This window comes from Plecotus auritus, assembly GCF_963455305.1.
Source record: "Plecotus auritus genome assembly, chromosome: 1".
Classification (NCBI taxonomy): Eukaryota; Metazoa; Chordata; class Mammalia; order Chiroptera; family Vespertilionidae; genus Plecotus; species Plecotus auritus.
The window spans coordinates 41,914,397-41,933,062 of record NC_137770.1 but is presented as its reverse complement, the minus strand read 5'-3'; the positions used below and the strand labels follow the sequence as shown (position 1 = coordinate 41,933,062).

General features: G+C 41.0%; 1 protein-coding gene across 1 annotated transcript in view; it reads right to left on the bottom strand.

The window, feature by feature from the left end:
* DLGAP5 (DLG associated protein 5) overlaps positions 1-9,540 on the bottom strand; it is a 41,956-nt gene extending 32,416 nt beyond the window's left edge. The window contains exons 1-4 of the mRNA XM_080643304.1: positions 9,406-9,540; positions 7,414-7,652; positions 1,154-1,347; positions 232-294 (exon numbers count right to left, since the gene is read on the bottom strand). Coding sequence (XP_080499430.1) covers positions 232-294; positions 1,154-1,347; positions 7,414-7,651 — 495 coding nt within the window. The 5' untranslated portion in view covers position 7,652; positions 9,406-9,540. The remainder of the gene's footprint in view (positions 1-231; positions 295-1,153; positions 1,348-7,413; positions 7,653-9,405) is intronic.
* Positions 9,541-18,666: the final 9,126 nt, after the last annotated feature.

Sequence of the window (18,666 nt, the reverse complement as noted above, 5' to 3'; positions counted from 1 at the left end):
CTGCACACCCCACACTGGGTGAGCAAAGACTATTTTAAGAGAATACTTCCTTTAGCATTTAGTAAAAACTGCTCTATGTCACCATACTAATAACAGTGATTCTGGTACTACTAACTCTAGTAAAATAATCACCATACTTGAAGCTCACAAATTAAAAATAAATTTACTTATTCTGAGAAAAGAAAAGTATAATTTGTCATTTTAGTAACAATTATCTATTATCAGCTATACCTTAGTTTGCTCCATTTGTTCTTTGGTCTTTGACCTTGTCATCCGTACAAAAGATGGAACAGCCTTAAAACAATCAAAACAAGATAAAAAAATTTTTAAATGAACTTGTAAAATTACCTCCATGTTTCATTATGAAATAAAGTTCTCATTTTAAAGTTAAACTTTATCTGTAGTCATTTATGTCAAAAAGATACTTGCTAACATAAATTACTATTTTTTTCTGGTTCTGACCTAATTTAAATTATCTTTAAGTTAATTGAACCTGCCACCTTTTGGTGTATAGGACAATGCTCCAACGGAGCCACACTGGCCAGGGGTCTTCCTGCATTATTGATTTTTTTAAAAATATATTTTTATTGATTTCTAGAGGAAGGAAGAGGGAGACATAGAAATATCAATCATTGATTGGCTGCCTCCTGTACACCCTCTCCTGGGGATCAAGCCCAAAACCTGGGCATGTGCCCTGACCAGAAATCAAACCATGACCTCTTGGTTAATAGGGAGACGCTCACCACTGGGCCACACCCGCAGGGCCTGCGTTATTAATTTGATAATGGTACAACCTCATTTAAAAGCCTCCTTTGACTCTCCATATCTCACAGGATAAATGCCAAGTCCTCTGGCATAACATTCATTGTCCAGCCTGGGTCTACTTGCTTTCCTTGTTTTATCCTATTGCAATCTACCTACAGTTACAATGGGAGATCTGATTTTCATCTTTTGAGCTACTACTGTCATTCCCACCTCCTAGTAATTAGTTGAGTGAATAAAGGAACTAAGGGGAATGGGTAATTTTAGTCATTTAATCTCTTAAAAGATTTTTTTCTCAGCCTTTTGGCTAAAATCGAGTATAATCTCTTAAAGAAAAAGGAACTGTTAAAAGGAACTATTCCTCTATATCTACTTAGGATACTAAATTTACCTTTATTGGCTCAGCTTTCATAGTATTCCGGTTTGAAAAAAGAAATGAAGGCACATCAGGTCTATAAAGACCCACTTTAAACACTCCTCGTTTAGCTTTCTCTCTTTGCTCTTTCAATTTTTGAAGTTGCTTTTCTTCTTTGTATTTCTGGAGCATTTGTTTCCGTTGCTCATGTAGAAGAGTTTTCACTGACTCTAAGCAGGAATAACAAACAACCAAACACAGTATATAAAAAATTTCAGCTCAAAAGTTGTGCAAATGTCAAAAAAATCATTTTGTCTAATTTCAACAGCAACTAAGAAATGCTTTGAGAAACTTCTTAAACTCCTTAACACTCTAATCACAAGTTATTTCAATCCCTATTCTTTTAAAATTTCTATTTCTTTTGCTTTTAATTGTTCAAATATTTATTAACTGCTTGCTATGTACCAGACGTGTATTACTACCCTTTTCACTTAATTCAATTCCATGACAGTCAGCATCTAAACTGACCTCCCGTGATTCTAACCTCCTGGTGAAGAAGTCATGCCCCTGTGTTGCCGTTCCTTCCATCAATGAATAGGGCTATAACAAAAAAAGTACTATGGAAAAGGAATATGACTTCCAAGACTAGATCACGAAAGACATTCCAGCTTTTGCCTTGCTCTCTCTTGGATCACTTGCTTTGGGGGAAGTCAGTGGCTATGTGGAGCCAGAAAGAGAATTAGGCAGCCCTATGGAGATGTCTACCTGACAAAAAACTAAGGCTGCCTGCCAAAAGCTAGCATCAACTTGCCAGTCTGTGAGTTATCTTAGAAGCAGATCCTCCCATCTTCGTCAAGCCTTCAGATGCACTACTGGATGACATCTTGACTGCAACCTCCAGAACTACCATACCCAACTGAGCTGCCCCTAAATTCCTGACCCACAAAAATTGTGTGAAATAATAATGTTCTTTGTTGTTTTAAGTCACTAAGTTTTGGGGTAACTAATACAATGTTTTCTTTTTAAAAAATATTTTTACTGATTTGAGAGAGGAAGGGAGAGGGAGAGATAGAAACACCAATGATGAGAGAATCATTGATTGACTGGCTGCCTCCTGCACGACCTCCCTGGGGATTGAGCTCACAACCCAGGCTTGTGCCCTTGAACAGAATCAAAACTGGGACCCTTCAGTCTGCAGGCCGATGCTCTATCCACTGAGCAAAACAGCTAGGGCTACAATTTTTTTCCTTTGATATTAAAACTACTTGTAAGTTTCTCTAGCTCCCACTTATTATTCTTTTTTTTTTCTTTATTGATTAAGGTATTACATATGTGTCCTTATCCCCTCATTACCACTCCCCTACTCTTGCCCTCACACCCCTGGTGTCTGTGTCCATATGCAAACAAGTCCTTTGGTTGATCTATCCCCCTTACCCCCACTCTCCCCTACCTTCCCTCTGAGGTTTGACAGTCTGATCAATGCTTCTTTGTCTATGGATCTGTTTTTGTTCATCAATTTATGTTGTTCATTATATTCCACAAATGAGTGAGATAATGTGATATTTATCTTTCTCTGACTGGCTTATTTTGCTTAGCATAATTCTCTCCAGTTCCATCCATGCTGTTGCAAATGGTAAGAATGCCTGCTTTTTTAGCGCAGCATCGTATTCCATTGTGTAGATGTAACACAGGTTTTTAATCCACTCATCTGCTGATGGGCACTTAGGCTGTTTCCAAATCTCAGCTATGGTAAATTGTGTTGCTATGAACATAGGGGTGCATATATCCTTTCTGACTGGTGTTTCTAGTTTCTTGGGATATATTCCTAGAAGTGGGATCACTGGATCAAATGGGAGTTCCATTTTTAGTTTTTTGAGGAAACTCCATACTGTTCTCCACAGTGGCTACACCAGACTGCATTCCCACCAGCAGTGTACGAGGGTTCCTTTTTCTCCACATCCTCGCCAACACTTGTCATTTGTTGATTTGTTGATGATAGCCATTCTGACAGGTGTGAGATGGTACCGCATTGTCATTTTGATTTGCATCTCTTGGATGGTTAGAGACTTTGAGCATGTTTTCATATGTCTCTTGGCCTTCCTTATGTCCTCTTTCAAAAAGTATCTATTTAGGTCTGTTGCCCATTTTTTGAGTGGGTTGTTTATCTTCCTTTTCTTAAGTTGTATGAGTCTTCCCACTTACTATTCTTTTTTTTTTTTTTTTAATATATTTTATTGATATTTTACAGAGAGGAAGGGAGAGGGATAGAGAACTAGAAACATCGATGAGAGAGAAACATCGATCAGCTGCCTCCTGCACACCACCCACTGGGGATGTGCCCGCAACCAAGGTACATGCCCTTGACCGGAATCGAACCCGGGACCCTTCAGTCCGCAGGCCGACGCTCTATCCACTGAGCCAAACCAGTTTCGGCCCACTTACTATTCTTAACTTAAGGTATTCTCATGTTATTTAAACTGGTTTGAAAAATATGAGTGGCTACTATGTGCCAGACATTTTTAGGCAGTAAGAACAAGTAAGAGAATTTCTGCCCTTGAAGGGCTCACACAGTATTGTAGGGAGATGAACACAGTTTCAATTTGGTTTAGCACAGATCAAATAATAGGAGAATACACACTCAATAGAGACTCGGTACAAACCTGTCTGAGGAGATCAGGAAAGATTTCTCAGAAGAGAGATTACCTGAGAAGGGTTCTGAAGAATGAGTATATGTTTGCCACTGGCTAAGGGTTAAAAAATTTCCAGAAAGATACCTGCACAACTCAGTAAATTTACTTTTAAAAAAGCATATATTTAAATAGGCGAATTTTATGCTTCTCACTTACTCAAGGACATTCTTCCAGTAATTTCCTTCTCACTCATCTATTTTTCTCTTTATACTGGGTTGTTGCCCTCATGAAGTTACAAACATGCAATAATTCTTCCCAATCCACATCCTCACCTAGCTACTTGCCTCATATCTCTATTTCAGTTTAAGGTAAAATTCTTCAGGAGAATTATTTATATCCATATTTCCAATTCTTCTTCCATCGTCCTCACTTTTTTCAAAATTATGAAAAAATTCAAATATACACACAGTAGATTATAATAATACTAGAGGCCCAATGCACAGAGATTTGTGCAAGAATGGGCCTTCCTTCCCCTGGCTGCAGGCTCTGGCCAGAGCTGCCTTTCCGCCTTCCCATGCTGCCCAGAGGCCCAGAGCGGCAGAGATGGTGCAGAACACCTGTACATCACCGTGGTGGCAACACAAGCGTCCTGCCCTGCCCCTGGCCGCTCAGTGGCTGCGTATGCAAATTAACCCAGCATCTTTGTTGAGTTAATCTGAATACTCAATCCTGATTGGCCGGTGGGTGTCACAAAGGTACAGTCAATTAGCATATTACTCTTTTATTAGTGTAGATACCTATCATCCAGATTCAACAAGTACGAATACTTGCTGCACTTGCTTTGTTTCTGAAGTATTTGAAAACAAATTCTACTCAAAAAACTTTATCCCTAAATATTTCAGTATGCACTTCTAAAATTAAAGACATTTTCTTTCAGAGTCACAATATCATTACCATGCCTAACAAAATTAGCAGTAATTCCATGTTACCACCTATTACAGAGAGCAGATTTAGACCTCTTATTTGTTTCAAATAAGTCTATTTATTTTTTTAAACCATTGGTTTGTTCAAGTCAGGAACCAAACAAGACCTATATATTGTATCTGGTTGTCTTTTAAGTCTCTTCATCAAGATATTCCTCCCTGTCCTTCTTTTCATGCAATTATCCTGTTAATAAAAGTCCTAGAGAATGTCCTACACTCTACATTTGTTTGATTTCTCCTATTTCTTGCTCATTCCTCTAGCCCTTGTATGTTTTCTATAAACTGGAAATTATATCTAAGGATTTGATTAGCATCAAGTTCAACTTTGGGGGCAAGAATACATCCTAGGTGGTGCTACCATTCTCTCTTGATCCATGTCAACCTGGCTTTCACTTCCTGAACTTCACTCTACAAAAACTACTTACCAAGATCACCAGTGACCTCCACAGTGAGGTTCAAATTCTCACTTCTAATATTACTTGGCCTAACAAGAAGCACTGACATAATTAATCAGGCTATCCTCTTTGACATGCTTATTTCACTTGGTTTCTAAGATGCCACTCTCTTCTTGTTGAACTCTTACTTTACTTACATTGCTCCTCAGTTTTTCCTCGTTTCCCCTCATGTCCTCAGCTTCTAAATGTTGGAGTGCTTATCCCTTTTTCTCTTCTTTTTCCACACCAAAACTTTAGATAATCATATCCAGTCTTAAAGCTTCACATACTGTGTATACATTGACAACTCCTGAATTTATTATCTCCAGTTCAGAATTCTCCCCCTGAAGTCATCTTGTATATCCAACTACCTTTCCAGCAAACCTTCTTCCATAGGCATCTCAAATTTAACGCGTCCAAAACTTAATCATATCATCCTCCCCGCCACACACACACACACACACACACACACAAAATATTGTTCCTCCCTCAGTCTTTTACAATTTAGTAAATGACTACTCCATATTTTTAGTTGATCAGGTCAAAAACCTTGAAATCATCCTGACTCCTCTTTATCAGCCCTACAACCACCAGAAATCCCATTGGTTCAAACTTCAAAATATACTCAGAATGCAACCCCTTATCTTTGCTCCTACCAATCTGGTCAACCATCAGCTACCAACCTAATTATTGCAGTCGTTGCCTAACTGGTCTCCCTGAGGCCATGCTTGACACCCACAACCTATTATCAACACAACAGCCAAAGTGACACTTTGAAAATGTAAATCAGATGACATAAATTCCCATTAATCCATCAATGGTTTCTCATTTTCCTCAGAGTAAAAGCCAATGTCCTTATAAGGATGGCCCTCAGGGCTCTACAGGAGCTAGCCCCTTGTTGTTCTCACATAGACATTCCTGCCTACTTGCTTTCTCTGGAACATACCAGGCCCACTCTCACCCCTAGACCTTTGCAAATAGCAAATAAACAAAAGATATCTTAATAGATATTGACAGGGTTAGACTTTTGAGAGATTTTGGTCAAGGAATTGAATATTTGAGAGGGCATGAGTAGAAGCAAGGAGCCAACTTGTGAAGCAATAACATCACATCGTCTCAGGCAAAAAATGTACTAGCTCTATCTTTAAAGGTCATCCTATATCATTCTATGGCCCAGTTATTATTTCCTCCCAACTCCTAAGAGATGTTATTCTTTACTCTCTCCCTCAAAAACCAACTCACTTCCTTTGACCTTCAAACATGCACTGATCATTTCATCTCAAAAACAAAAAGAACCCTAAGATACATTTATCCAATTTTTGCTCTTTCCTATAGAACCTTAAAAAAAAATCTGAAATGTTTTAGCCTAACCCTCTCTTTTATAGAATCAATTACGCTCAATTATGTTGAATGTCTTTTTATTTTTATAAGTTTATTTGAGCCAAATTGATGACATATGCCAAGGAGCAAGATCTCAAATGCTCTATGTTGAATGCCTTGTAAGTGCCACATATTACACTGGTCCTGGAAAATGATAGAATTGGAGCAGTGAACATTTAAACAACTTTACATCTCACTTCTTTCTCTATAATTCATCTAAGAAGACTTTATATCTTTCTGCCATTTCTTCATTTATCCTTGCTTTATTTCACTGTAATCTAGCTCCTAGTGCCTACTATATGAACACAACTAAATAGGAGTCCAGTGACTCCTCTGGTTAAATGCAAAAGTTACTTCCCAGTTCTCTTTCTTCTCTATTGCATCCCTTGCCTTCTAAGACACTCTATCATTTGTTGAGATCAATTTTTTTTTATCAGTTAATTTTTTTCCTTCCTGATGACCCTTTTAGGCAAACTGCAAGGAAGAATTCCTTGTCCTTCTAAGAAATGTTTTCATTGGCAAAGTATCTCATTTCATAGATTCTTCAATCAGTTCTATTTTATGTCCCTTTTCAATTTATCTTGTCAACACTTATCCTACCCAAGCTCCAGAAATAAGAACTTCAGAATTCCTATAAGGCAATATAGAAAATAAAGTGTTATAATATTCCATAGGTGAATGGCTCCAACCTAGCTAAAATAGATTTAGCCTAGCCTTTACCTTAAATAGACAGTAGAAAACATCAAGTTATTCAAAATGGTATTACAAAACTCCATTCTTCTGGTCAGGGATTTTTTTTAACCTCACTTATTAAATCAACTTTTCTTCGCTCTTCAAAGCACTTAAAATTACAATAAACCTTTACTTACTTGGCTTGACACTGGCCTTTTCTGGAACAAGCTCTTGAGATGTCTCATCTAATTCAAGAAGATGTCTACCTTCTAAGGTTGGAATGTTGACATCTTTCAAGCCAAAGTGTCTATTTCGTTCATATTCCTTATGTCTGTGTTCTTTTTGAGACAGAGATTTCCTGTGAGCAATTTTAGTTCTAATCATATCAGTACTTAAATCCTTTCTGCGTCGACTGGCAAAATGTGAAGAAGACATCCTGTCAGGGAAAAGAGAGAGACAGACCAACTTACATGGTTTTTCATTTTATTATATAAAAAAAAACACAAGATCCCAGTTCACCTCCTGTCCCAACCTCAGAGTCTTCTGAAATAAAAATGTTCAAATACAAAATGGAATGTGACACTGAAGAGTGGGAAGGAGGTAATCAAAAGATAAGACAGTACGACCTATTTTGGGCTTCTAAATAGGACCTTGTTTGACAGATAAAGTGAAGCTCAGGAAGCTACAGTCCATAATAATACAGGATAGTTTCTTAACCGTCCCCTAGTGATGAATGCAGGCAACCTGCTATATTTTTCTCAAGCCAAAACCAAGCCAAAAACCAAGCCAAAACAAACAAACAAACAAAAAACATATGAGATGCCCAGTAGACAAGTAAGGAAGGCACTGAATATATGAGATTAAGAAAAAGGAGGGTTTTCAGAAGAATTACCATGGTGCCATAGAAGGATAATCAAATCAGTTTGCCCTGGGGGGGACAGAATAAAATTATTTTCGGCCATGTGAGACATTATATAGTTTAGTTGGCATATACCCTTTTCATAGAAAGATCCTTGGAGAATGTATTAAAGCAATACAAGGGAGGACAAGGAAAAGGATGGGTTCCAAGAAACCATAGATAGAACTGACAAAAAGAATAAAGGCAAGTGGAAAGTCTAAGGGAGTTACCTGTGCATCTGGTATAGAGAACAACCAAGACAAACTGGAGAAAAAGGACTGGTTTTCCAGGGGAAATTATTGCCAGCTTAAAAGAAAAAGGGGGTGGGGAAAGAGGGAGGGTTTGCAATTAGGAAGTTTAAAAAGTTATAAGCACACTATGTTCTTCAACAATAACTAAGGAAGTCCATTAGAAAACTCCAAATAAAAGAAAAATCAGCACAAGAAATGCAACAAATTCAAAATGTTACATGATTGTTAAGCAATCAACAGAGTATAAAAAATGAGAATTCTTCTAACCTGGATGCTAATAACATTCTCCTTTAGGAGCCCGGGGAAGTAACAAAGGACTGTGCTTCTCATCAAGAACTCTCCCCTATATGATTTGCCACCTCCCACAAGCATTAATTTGCTAAATATTTAAGAAAAAATAAAACATATATTAGTTATTTTGAAATACAACGTAGCACTATACACAGGAGAGAGAGAGAGAGAGAGAGAGAGAGAGAGAGAGAGAGAGAGAGAGAGAGAGAGAGATTTAGTACTAAAGGCATATTTAATTATCTCCTAAACCCTAAAGGGTAATTAGGTATTCTCGCCATTATACAAATGAGGTAAATTAACTGCCCGCCAGCACAGCTTAAAAAGTGCGGCAGCTGGGAACACAAGCCGGGCAGCCTGGCTCTTCACAAACATGTAAATTCTCTTCTCTGGCTGCCTGGGGTTCCTTCCAGTTTCACAGTCTACAATGCCTTATTCTTGCTTGCCTACACGTTCTCAACCCGGGTGTTTACAGTTGCCCCAGGATAGGAGAGGAGCTACTGAAATTTGCTGTCAGAGCCAAGCTCCACAGGCCGACTACGCCCCGGTGGTGAAACGCTGACAGCTACCTAGATCAAGGCAACAAATATTTAATCCGGAGGGCTGTGTTTTCAGCTTCAGGAAGGACAGGTAACATGGTGCCAGGGGACCCTCCCCCGGTACGCGGCGCGTCCAGCTCGCAGCTGCAGGTCCTCAGATCCTTCTAGACCAGAAGGAAGCAGGCCAGCGCTCTCCCTCCAGCACCCACCTACCTGAGGCAGGTCTAGCGTGAAACCTCAAGCAAAGAGCAAAGAACTCTCTCGGTCTGGAAACCCACGCTGCCCCTAAAGCAGGAACGTCTACAATACGGGACTCAGCTAAATTCAAACTTCCCACACCCAGCCTCTGATTGGAGGGATTTTAACCAGCACTTCCGGGAAACATGCCCGCCTCTTCCCTTCGAAGAAGCTTGCGATTGGTTTGCAAATATCGCAAGGAGCGATATTTGAATTGATTGAAAGGTAAACGGACTGTTCAGATGGGTGTGAGCGGGATCAATGGGCGGGTCCGCGACGCGCTGTTGTTGACAGGTCCGCGACGCGCTGTTGACTAGGGGCGGGGCAGTGGGGAAGGGAGCGGGAACGAGGGCTGGTGAGGTCACGTCTGAATCCGCCCCGACCTCCCAGGGGCCCGCGGGTAGCCGAGAAAAGATGTAGGAACTCTGACGGAGAAGGCACTCAGAAAGTTTGCAGGGATTTTTAATGTCCTTATTTGGTTGCATAAATCCAGCAGAGGTTATTGGACTGTTTCTTTTTCCTTGTTTTTTTTTTTTTTAATCTTTATTGTTGAAAGTATTACATAGGTCTTTCTCCGCGCCCCCCCCCACCACCATTAACCTCTTCCAGTCCAGTCTGTCCTCCCCCTCTCCCCCCAGGCCCTCACCACCCCGTTGTCTGTGTCCACGGGTTATGCATATATGCATATAAGTTCATTGGTTGATCTCTTCCCACTCCCTCCCCTGCCTTCCCTCTGAGGTTCAACAGTCTGTTTTAAAAAGGGCTTCCCATACCAAATTTCTCCTTACATGCATTAGTGTTACTTTTTAACGCCACCAGTCTTTTCTTACTCCCATCCATTTTTTTTATTGAGGTAACATTTAAATACAGTGAAAAAGCATAGTTTTTTAATACACGATTTGATCAGTTTTGCTAAATGTAAACAGCTGTGTGACTGCCTGCCAATCAGGATATAGAGCAATTCCATCACCCAACAGTTCCCTTACACCCCTTTCCAATATGCCTTAAGCAACCATTCCTCTGATCCCTATCATCTCAAAAATAAAGGTGGTAGGTACTCATTAGTGTCTGTCTTTTTTCTCACAGCATATTGTTTTTAAGACTCATCCCTACTGTTGCATGAAGCAGCAGTTATTGATGAAAAGTATTCTATTGAATACTTTATCCGTTCACCTGATGATGGACATTGGATTGTTCCAGCTTTTAGCTGTTATGAATCAAGTTGCTGTAAATATTCTTGTGGGCATGTTTAATTTATCTTGGGGAAATATAGATGTGGAATTTCTGGGTCATTCTGTATATGCTTAACTTTATAAGAAATTGCAAAGCAGTTTTCCGAAGTGGTTGTAACAGTAAACCCCTCTAGCAGGTGTGAAATGGTATCTGGTTTGTTTTTGTTTTAAATATTTTTTTTTATTGATTTTGTTTAGAGGAAGAGGTAGGGAGAGGGAGTGGGGGCCTGGCGGCGATTACCCCAAATAGATGTGATTTTAAATTGCCACTTCATATGGGGCAAATTTTCTGCACTTCTCTAAATATCCTTTTCCTTATCTATCTCTTAGGAATGTTGGGAGGATTAAATGAAATGATCAGTTCCAGTTCTGCTGCCCACCAAGATACTGACAAAGTATCAACTTCAGAGGAGCCTCAGAGGGAAAAAACTCCAAGTTATTGTAACATTCAAGAATGTGAGCAGTCTTTTGTTGGTTTTGCCCTGCAGTTGTTAACTGATCAACCTCTCTTGTCTTGTCTTTTCATTCTTTGGCCTATCCTATATAATAAAGAGCTAATATGCTAATTAGGCCAGGCAGCCAGGCTGTGGCCAGGCTGTGAGGGCTGAGGCAGCCAGGGCTGAGCCCCTTGCATAAATTTCATGCATTGGGCCCCTAGTTGTATTTTAATTTAGGATATCTCAGAATTTTTTCCTGTCACTTTTTACTGTGGCTATTAGGAAATTTTAAGTTACGTATGTAATTCACATTACACTTCTATTAGAAAATGCTGTCATAGTTTATAAGAAATTTTGCTATTTGAAATATCAGGGAGAAGGGACCATCTCATCCCTACTCAAAAGATCTGAGCACACAGAAGCACCCTCAGCTGCCAACCCAGAACTTCAGATAGAGGTGTGAGAGTCAAAAAATAACTTTCCTCCCACTTTTCAAAGTTCTTTTGGCAGGGCTAATAATTAAATCAACATGAGTCAGATTAACAGGAGAAAATGTCAAAAACTTATTACGGATACACATTCAGGAATGCCATTAGGATATGAGACCCAAAGCCTGACCATTTCGCTCAGTGGTTGAGCGTTGGCCCATGAACCAGGAGGTCACAGTTTGATTCCTGGTCATGGCATAACCTGGTTATGGGCTTCATCCCCAGTAGGGGGCGTGTAGGAGGCAGCCAATCAGTGATTCTCTCTCAGCATAGATATTTCTATCTCTCTCTCCTTCTCCCATCCTCTCTTTGAAATCAATAAAATATATATATATGAATATGAGACTTGAGGATACATTGGGTCATTGAAGTTTAAAACCATTCTGGATTAAGGAGAAGGGGGTAGGGGTCTGGAATTTCAAAGGGAAAGTAGGCAATTCACAGGTAGAAAGAGCAAATGTAATATACAAATTCTTTTTTTAAAAAATATATTTTATTGATATTTTACAGAGAGGAAGGGAGAGGGATAGAGAGCCAGAAACATCGATGAGAGAGAAACATCAATCAGCCGCCTCCTGCACACCCCACACTGGGGATGTGCCCGCAACCTAGGTACATGCCCCTGACCAGAATCTAACCAGGGACCCCTCAGTCCACAGGCTGACACTCTATCCACTGAGCCAAACCGGTTTCGGCAATATACAAATTCTTGATGGATTACCAAAAAGGAACAAGTGGAATCATTGATTGATTCAACAAAAGTTTATAATGTAAAGAGTGGAGAGCAGTTTTAGAGTCCAACCCACCTGGGCTCTAGTCCTGGAACTGCTCCATTTCTGTTTTTAAATCGCCAACCATTTTAAATCGCCATTGACAGGGATAATATCAATACCTACTTCTTAAGGTTGTTGTGAGAATTAAATACCCTACCTAAAGAGCTTAGCATAGACGCTGGCATATAGTGAGCCCTTTAAAGATGGTGATTACCATTAGATGACCACAAAAGGGGAAAAGTTAGGATGAAGCCCAAATCCTGTGGGCATTCCTCTATTCTCTGTTCTGGCCCTATTTCCAGCAAAGCAGGGAGTGGGGATTGGGTGGCAAATTAATTATGTAATCAATCCATTTGCCTTTAACAGTTAAAGCTGAAAGGAGGGTGAAAGGGCTCTAAATTCTCCATGGCAATTAAAGGATGAAGGAATCACATATCTTTTTTCCCATGTTTTTAAAGATGCTCTTACTTTATATGCCTAATAAACGTTTAATGCCCAGGGGACAGAATCCATTTAAACCAGGACTTGGATTTGCAGGCTACCAAGATGAGTATTTAAAGTAGTAGGGAAAGAATGTGGGTTTGGGCCCCATAGACTTGAGTTTAAATCCCCAAATTGCCTCTTTCTAAATCCATAGGTTAAAGACCACATATGGCCTCCTGCACACACGACAACCGGACCGTGCCAGGGATCCAACCTGCAGCCCAGATACATGCCCCTGACCAGGAATCAAACCCTTTAGTGTGTGAGCCAGCTCTAACTACTGAACACGCCATCCAGGGCCAAGTGAGCTGTCTTGAAAGAGGATCCTCCAGTCCTCTGTTGAGCCATTTTAGAGCAGCGAGCCTCCAGTTTGATAACAGTATCTTTCCCATGGATTTTAAGCTAAAGATAAATTATATAAAAGTATCTGGTAAATAATAATTTCCAATAAATGGTACTTTAAAATAGTAACAACAACAATAACAATAACAAAATCCTTGAATCTAGCAATAGAAACCAAGTGCATTTTTAATTAAAATATCGAGAAATAAAGGGCAAAAGATATTACTATAAAAAATTAGTGATAATGACCAAATTTAGCATTAGTTGGTCACTGCTATAAACTGGCAGAATCTTTCTAGCAAATAAACATGAGATGTTTCCCAATCAGTCTTTTTTTTTCTTCTCTGATTTTTTTCTTTATTGATTAAGGTATTACATATGTGTCCTTATCTCCCTATTGTCCCCCTACACACACCCCCACCCCCGCTCGTGCCCCAATCAGTCTTACTTGTGTAAAGGGTGGTTAAGGTTTCGAACAATTCATAACTCTGTAAGCCATTGCTTACAGCATTCTACCCTACCCCTACCCCAAGGTTCATTTTGAAATTTAAAGAGTGTAGAACTCATTCATACTTTTCTTATCCACTTATTGCTGCTCTCTTCCAGGAATAATTAAAATCTGTTTATGATTCTTCTCTCAGAACTGTCTGAGAAAATATAGCAGTTATGCAGTAAATATGTTGATTGACATTTTTATAACATAGAGGTTTTATATGAAGTGACAACTATTTAATTTTTTATGGTGCTATGAATTCATAAAATATGATGGAAAACACTTTTAAAAAATCTCTGTAAAATTTAAGTATATACCTCCAAAATCATCTCTGAACATGTGTAAGAGTTGACAAATTACAATTATTTAAGTTATGCACACATATTGACAAAGCCTGGAAAGAACTGTTTGATATAGCAAAATTGTTGAGACTTTCTTGTGTTTTAATATCTGCCAGCATTGTAATAATGGTTTTTGTACACTAAATAGCTTAAAAATTCTTGCAAATAGCTGAATCTAACTATATGTCCCTGAGGATCTAATCAAATGTTAGATTTTTGTTATTTAAAAAACACATCTTGTCAGCTGGTGTGGCTAAGTGGTTGAACAGCAACTCATGAATCCATGAACTAGGAGGTCACGGTTTGATTCTGGTCCAGGGCACATGCCTGGGTTGTAGACTCGATCCGCAGTGTGCGGTGGGGTGGGGGGGGAGCATGCAGGAGGCAGCCAATCAATGATTCTCTCTCATCATTGATGTTTCTATATCTCTCTCCTTCTCCCTTCCTCTCTGAAATCAATAGACTTGGAGGAGAAACCAAGATGGCGGCATAGGTAAGCACCTAAACTGCTGCCTCGCACAACAATTTCAAAACTACAACTAAAAGACAGAACAGACACCATCCAGAACCACAGGAAAGCTGGCTGAGTGAAAATTCTACAACTAGAAGGAAAGAGAAAAGCTCACAGAGAATTGGAGGTACGGCAAAGGGTCTTTGTGCGCGCAGAGAGGAAGGGCAGCTGAGAGCCTGGCTGACTTTCTCTGGCGGAAGGGGGAAGGAAGCCCCTGACCGCACTGAACCCCAGTTCTGACTGCACTAAACCCCAGTCCCGGGCGAAACCCCGTGGACCCAGGCTCATACAGGGGGAGTCTGGACTGTCAGGTAGAGAGAAAGGCACCCGGAGACTCGGAGACCCGGGGGAGACCCGGAGGAGCCCCGGCGGGCAGGCATCTGGAGGCACGCGTGCCAGTGTGCATAAAGGCTGCGGAGGTTGCCGCAGGCTTTCCCTAGCAGAAGGGAGTCGAAAGCTCCTGACTGCACTGAACCCCAGTTCTGACTGCACTGAACCCCAGTTCCAGGCGAGCCCCTGGGGACCCACGCTCTTACAGGGGGAATCTGGACTCTCGGGCGGAGACTCGGGAGCCGGGGAAGGCAGAGGTCTGCAGGCACGCTCATGCCAGTGCTCACAAAGGCTGTGGAGGTTGCCACAGGCTTTCCCTAGTGGAAGGGAGTCAGAAGCTCCTGATTGCACTGAGCCCCAGTTCTGACTGCACTGAACCCCAGTTCTAGGCGAGCCCCTGGGGACCCATGCTCTTGTGGGGGGAATCTGGACTCTCGGGCAGAGACTCAGGAGCCGGGGAAGGCAGAGGTCTGGAGGTGCGCGCGCAAGGGCAAGGCTGACTGGAAGCCAAGGCTGTCTGCTCCGCCCTCAGACTCCACCCCATCCAAGCTGAGCACAGAGGCTATTGCAGTTTGGCAAGTCTAATCCTATAAGGCTGTCTCCAGCACCGAACTTCTCCCAGCGTAGACACAGCTGATCCTTACAGCCAACTGGCCTGGAGGTCAATTCCTCCCAGTGATACCAACAACAATCAAGACTTAACTACAACAAGGCTGTACACACAGTCCACAAAGGGGTGCACCAAGAGTGTCCACCTCAGGTTAACTGGGGAGGCCGACCCACTGGGCCATATAGGAACCTAGCACACAAATCTACCCTACCAACTCAGGGAAGCAGTGAAAATGCGGCGTCAAAGAAACAGATCACAAACGAAAGAAATGGAGGAAAACAAACGACTGGATATAGAATTCAAAACCACGGTTATAAGGCTTTTCAAGAATATCCTAGAAAAGGCCGATAAATATAACGAGACCCTCGAAGATATGAAAAAGGACCAACTAGAAATTAAACATACACTGACTGAAATAAAAAATATTATACAGAGACCCAACAACAGACTAGAGGAACACAAGAATCAAGTCAAAGAATTGAAATACAAAGAAGCAAAAAGCACTCAACCGAAAAAGCAAAAAGAAAAAAAAATCCAAAAAGTTGAAGATAGTGTAAGAAGACTCTGGGACAACTTCAAGTGTACCAACATCAGAATTATGGGGGTGCCAGAAGAAGAGAGAGAGCAAGATACTGAAAACCTATTTGAAGAAATCATGACCGAAAACTTCCCCCACCTGGTGAAATAGACTTACAAGTCCAGGAAGCGCACAGAACCCCAAACAAAAGGAATCCAAAGAGGACCACACCAAGACACATCATAATTAAAATGCCAAGAGCAAACGACAAAGAGAGAATCTTAAAAGCAACAAGAGAAAAACAGTTAATTACCTACAAGGGAGCACCCATACGATTGTCAGCTGATTTCTCAACAGAAACTATGCAGGCAAGACAGGAGTGGCAAGAAATTTTCAAAGTGATGAATAGCAAGAACCTACAACCAAGGTTACTCTACCCAGCAAAGCTATCATTCAGAATTGAAGGGCAGATAAAGAGCTTCACAGATAAGAAAAAGCTAAAGGAGTTCATCACTACCAAACCAGTATTATATGAAATGCTGGAAGGTATTCTTAAAGAAGAGGAAGAAGAAAAAAGTAAAGATAAAAATTATGAACAACAAATACATATCTATCAACAAGTGAACCTAAAAATCAAGTGAATTAAAAACCCGAGGAACAGAATAATCTGGTGAATATAATAGAATCAGGGGCATAGAAAGGGAGTTGACTGATAATTCTCAGGGGGAAAGGGGTATGGGGCGTTCAGGAAGAGACTGGACAAAAATCATACACCTATGGATGAGGACAGTGGGGGGGAGGTAAGGGCAGAAGGTGGGGTGGGAACCGGGTGGAGGGGAGCTATGGGGGGAAAAAGGAGAAACAATTGTAATAATCTGAATAAAGATTTATTTAAAAAATGGAAAAAATAAAAAGAATAGTTTATTGATTTTTAGAGAGAGTGGAAGAGAGAGGGAGAGAGAAACACTGATGTGAAAGCATAACATTGATTGGCTGGCTCCTGCAGGGTCCCTACAGGGATGGGCCCATAACCCGGGCATGGCCCCTGTCAGGGAATTGAACCAGCAATCTTTTGGTGCATGAAATGATGCCTAGCCAACTGAACCACACCAACCAGGGCAATAATGAAATGTTTTGAGTGAAAGACTGCATGCTCATAAACATTGCTTTGTCACTCTTGATCATTTTTGTTAGTGTTTCTTTCCTTCTAGTTGTTTCCAAGTGTTTCTTTTGGGGTAAATTATTTGTTTATCTATATAAGGCTAAAGAAATTTGTTTTTTGATGTGGATTTTTAATTTAATAGTATATGTATATATACTTTTAAAATTAAAAAAATTTTTAATTTTGATGTTTTTCTCCTTTATATTTTGTTTGCTTTTGTCTTTTTGGTGTATTTTTTAGCAGCTGTTCATAATATTGTGAGGAATTTAATAGTCAATTTTTAAAGTAAAGGTCTAATGCCATATGAATATTTTAATGAGTTCTTTATTAAATATATCTTATTAATATTAATGCAGCAATATGCTAAAATAGTTTTATTTATTTTGAATTAATATAATTTTGTTAGAAATAAATTCCATGGAGAGATCCAAGATGGCGGCGTAGGTAAACACCTAAACTGCTGCCTCGCACAACAATTTCAAAACTACAACTAAAAGACAAAACGTCTATCACCCAGAACCACGGGAAAGCTGGCTGAGTGGAAGTTCTACAACTAGAAGGAAAGAGCAAACAGCATTGAGGGGTGCACAAGTGCTGAAAAGCTGAGGTACGGAGACACGCAAATCGGGCTGGCGACGGGTGACTGGGAGCGCTGCTGTTTTCAACCAGAAGGGAGATAAGCTCCCGATTACTCCGAACTCGTTTCTGGGGAGACGCGTGGGACCCAAACTCCTACGGGGAGAAGCTGGACTGTCTGCCGTGGGGTCGGAAAGTGAGGGAGGCTTGCTTGCAGGGCTGCGCGCAGGAACAATTGTTTATTGTGCTGGGGCGCGGGAAGCGGGGACATGGTCGGAGACGCAGAGCCGCAGAGCCGGCTTACTGGCAGCCATCGCTGTTTGCCAAGCCCTAGCCTAGTCACGCCCTGAGACCCCGCCCTGCACAATCTACAAACCCACCCAAGCTCCAAGCAGCGGCTTTAGCATATGAATGGCCTGCCCTATTGCAGCTTAACCTAGCAAACTTGCAGCCTGGGTCAGACAGCTCCAAAACCTCCAAACCCCAAGCAAAGAGGAGAAAACTGTAGTTCTTGCTGTAGCTCCTGCTGGGTGGCCTCAGACAGTAGCTGACCTGCACCCCATTGGAGATCCAGAAGCCAGTGTACCTAGTGGTCAGTGTGAGACACCAGATTTCAACGCCTCACATCCATAAGTGATACATTCAAGAGGCAGACTCAGTGAGCACCAAAGCCCCACTGAAACAAGTCCTGCACCATAAGCGTGTCTCCAGTGCAGCAGTTCTTCCATTATAGACACAGCGGGTCCTCACAGCCAATTGGCCTGGAGGTCAATTCCTCCCTGTGTACCAACAGCAATCAAGGCTTAACTACACCAAGACTTTGCACTCAGCCCACAAAGGGGTGTACCAAAGGCATCCACCTCAGGTGATTGGGGAGGCTGAGCTACTGGCCCCTATAGGTCACCTACCACACAAAGCCACTCCATCAGCACAAGGAAGCAG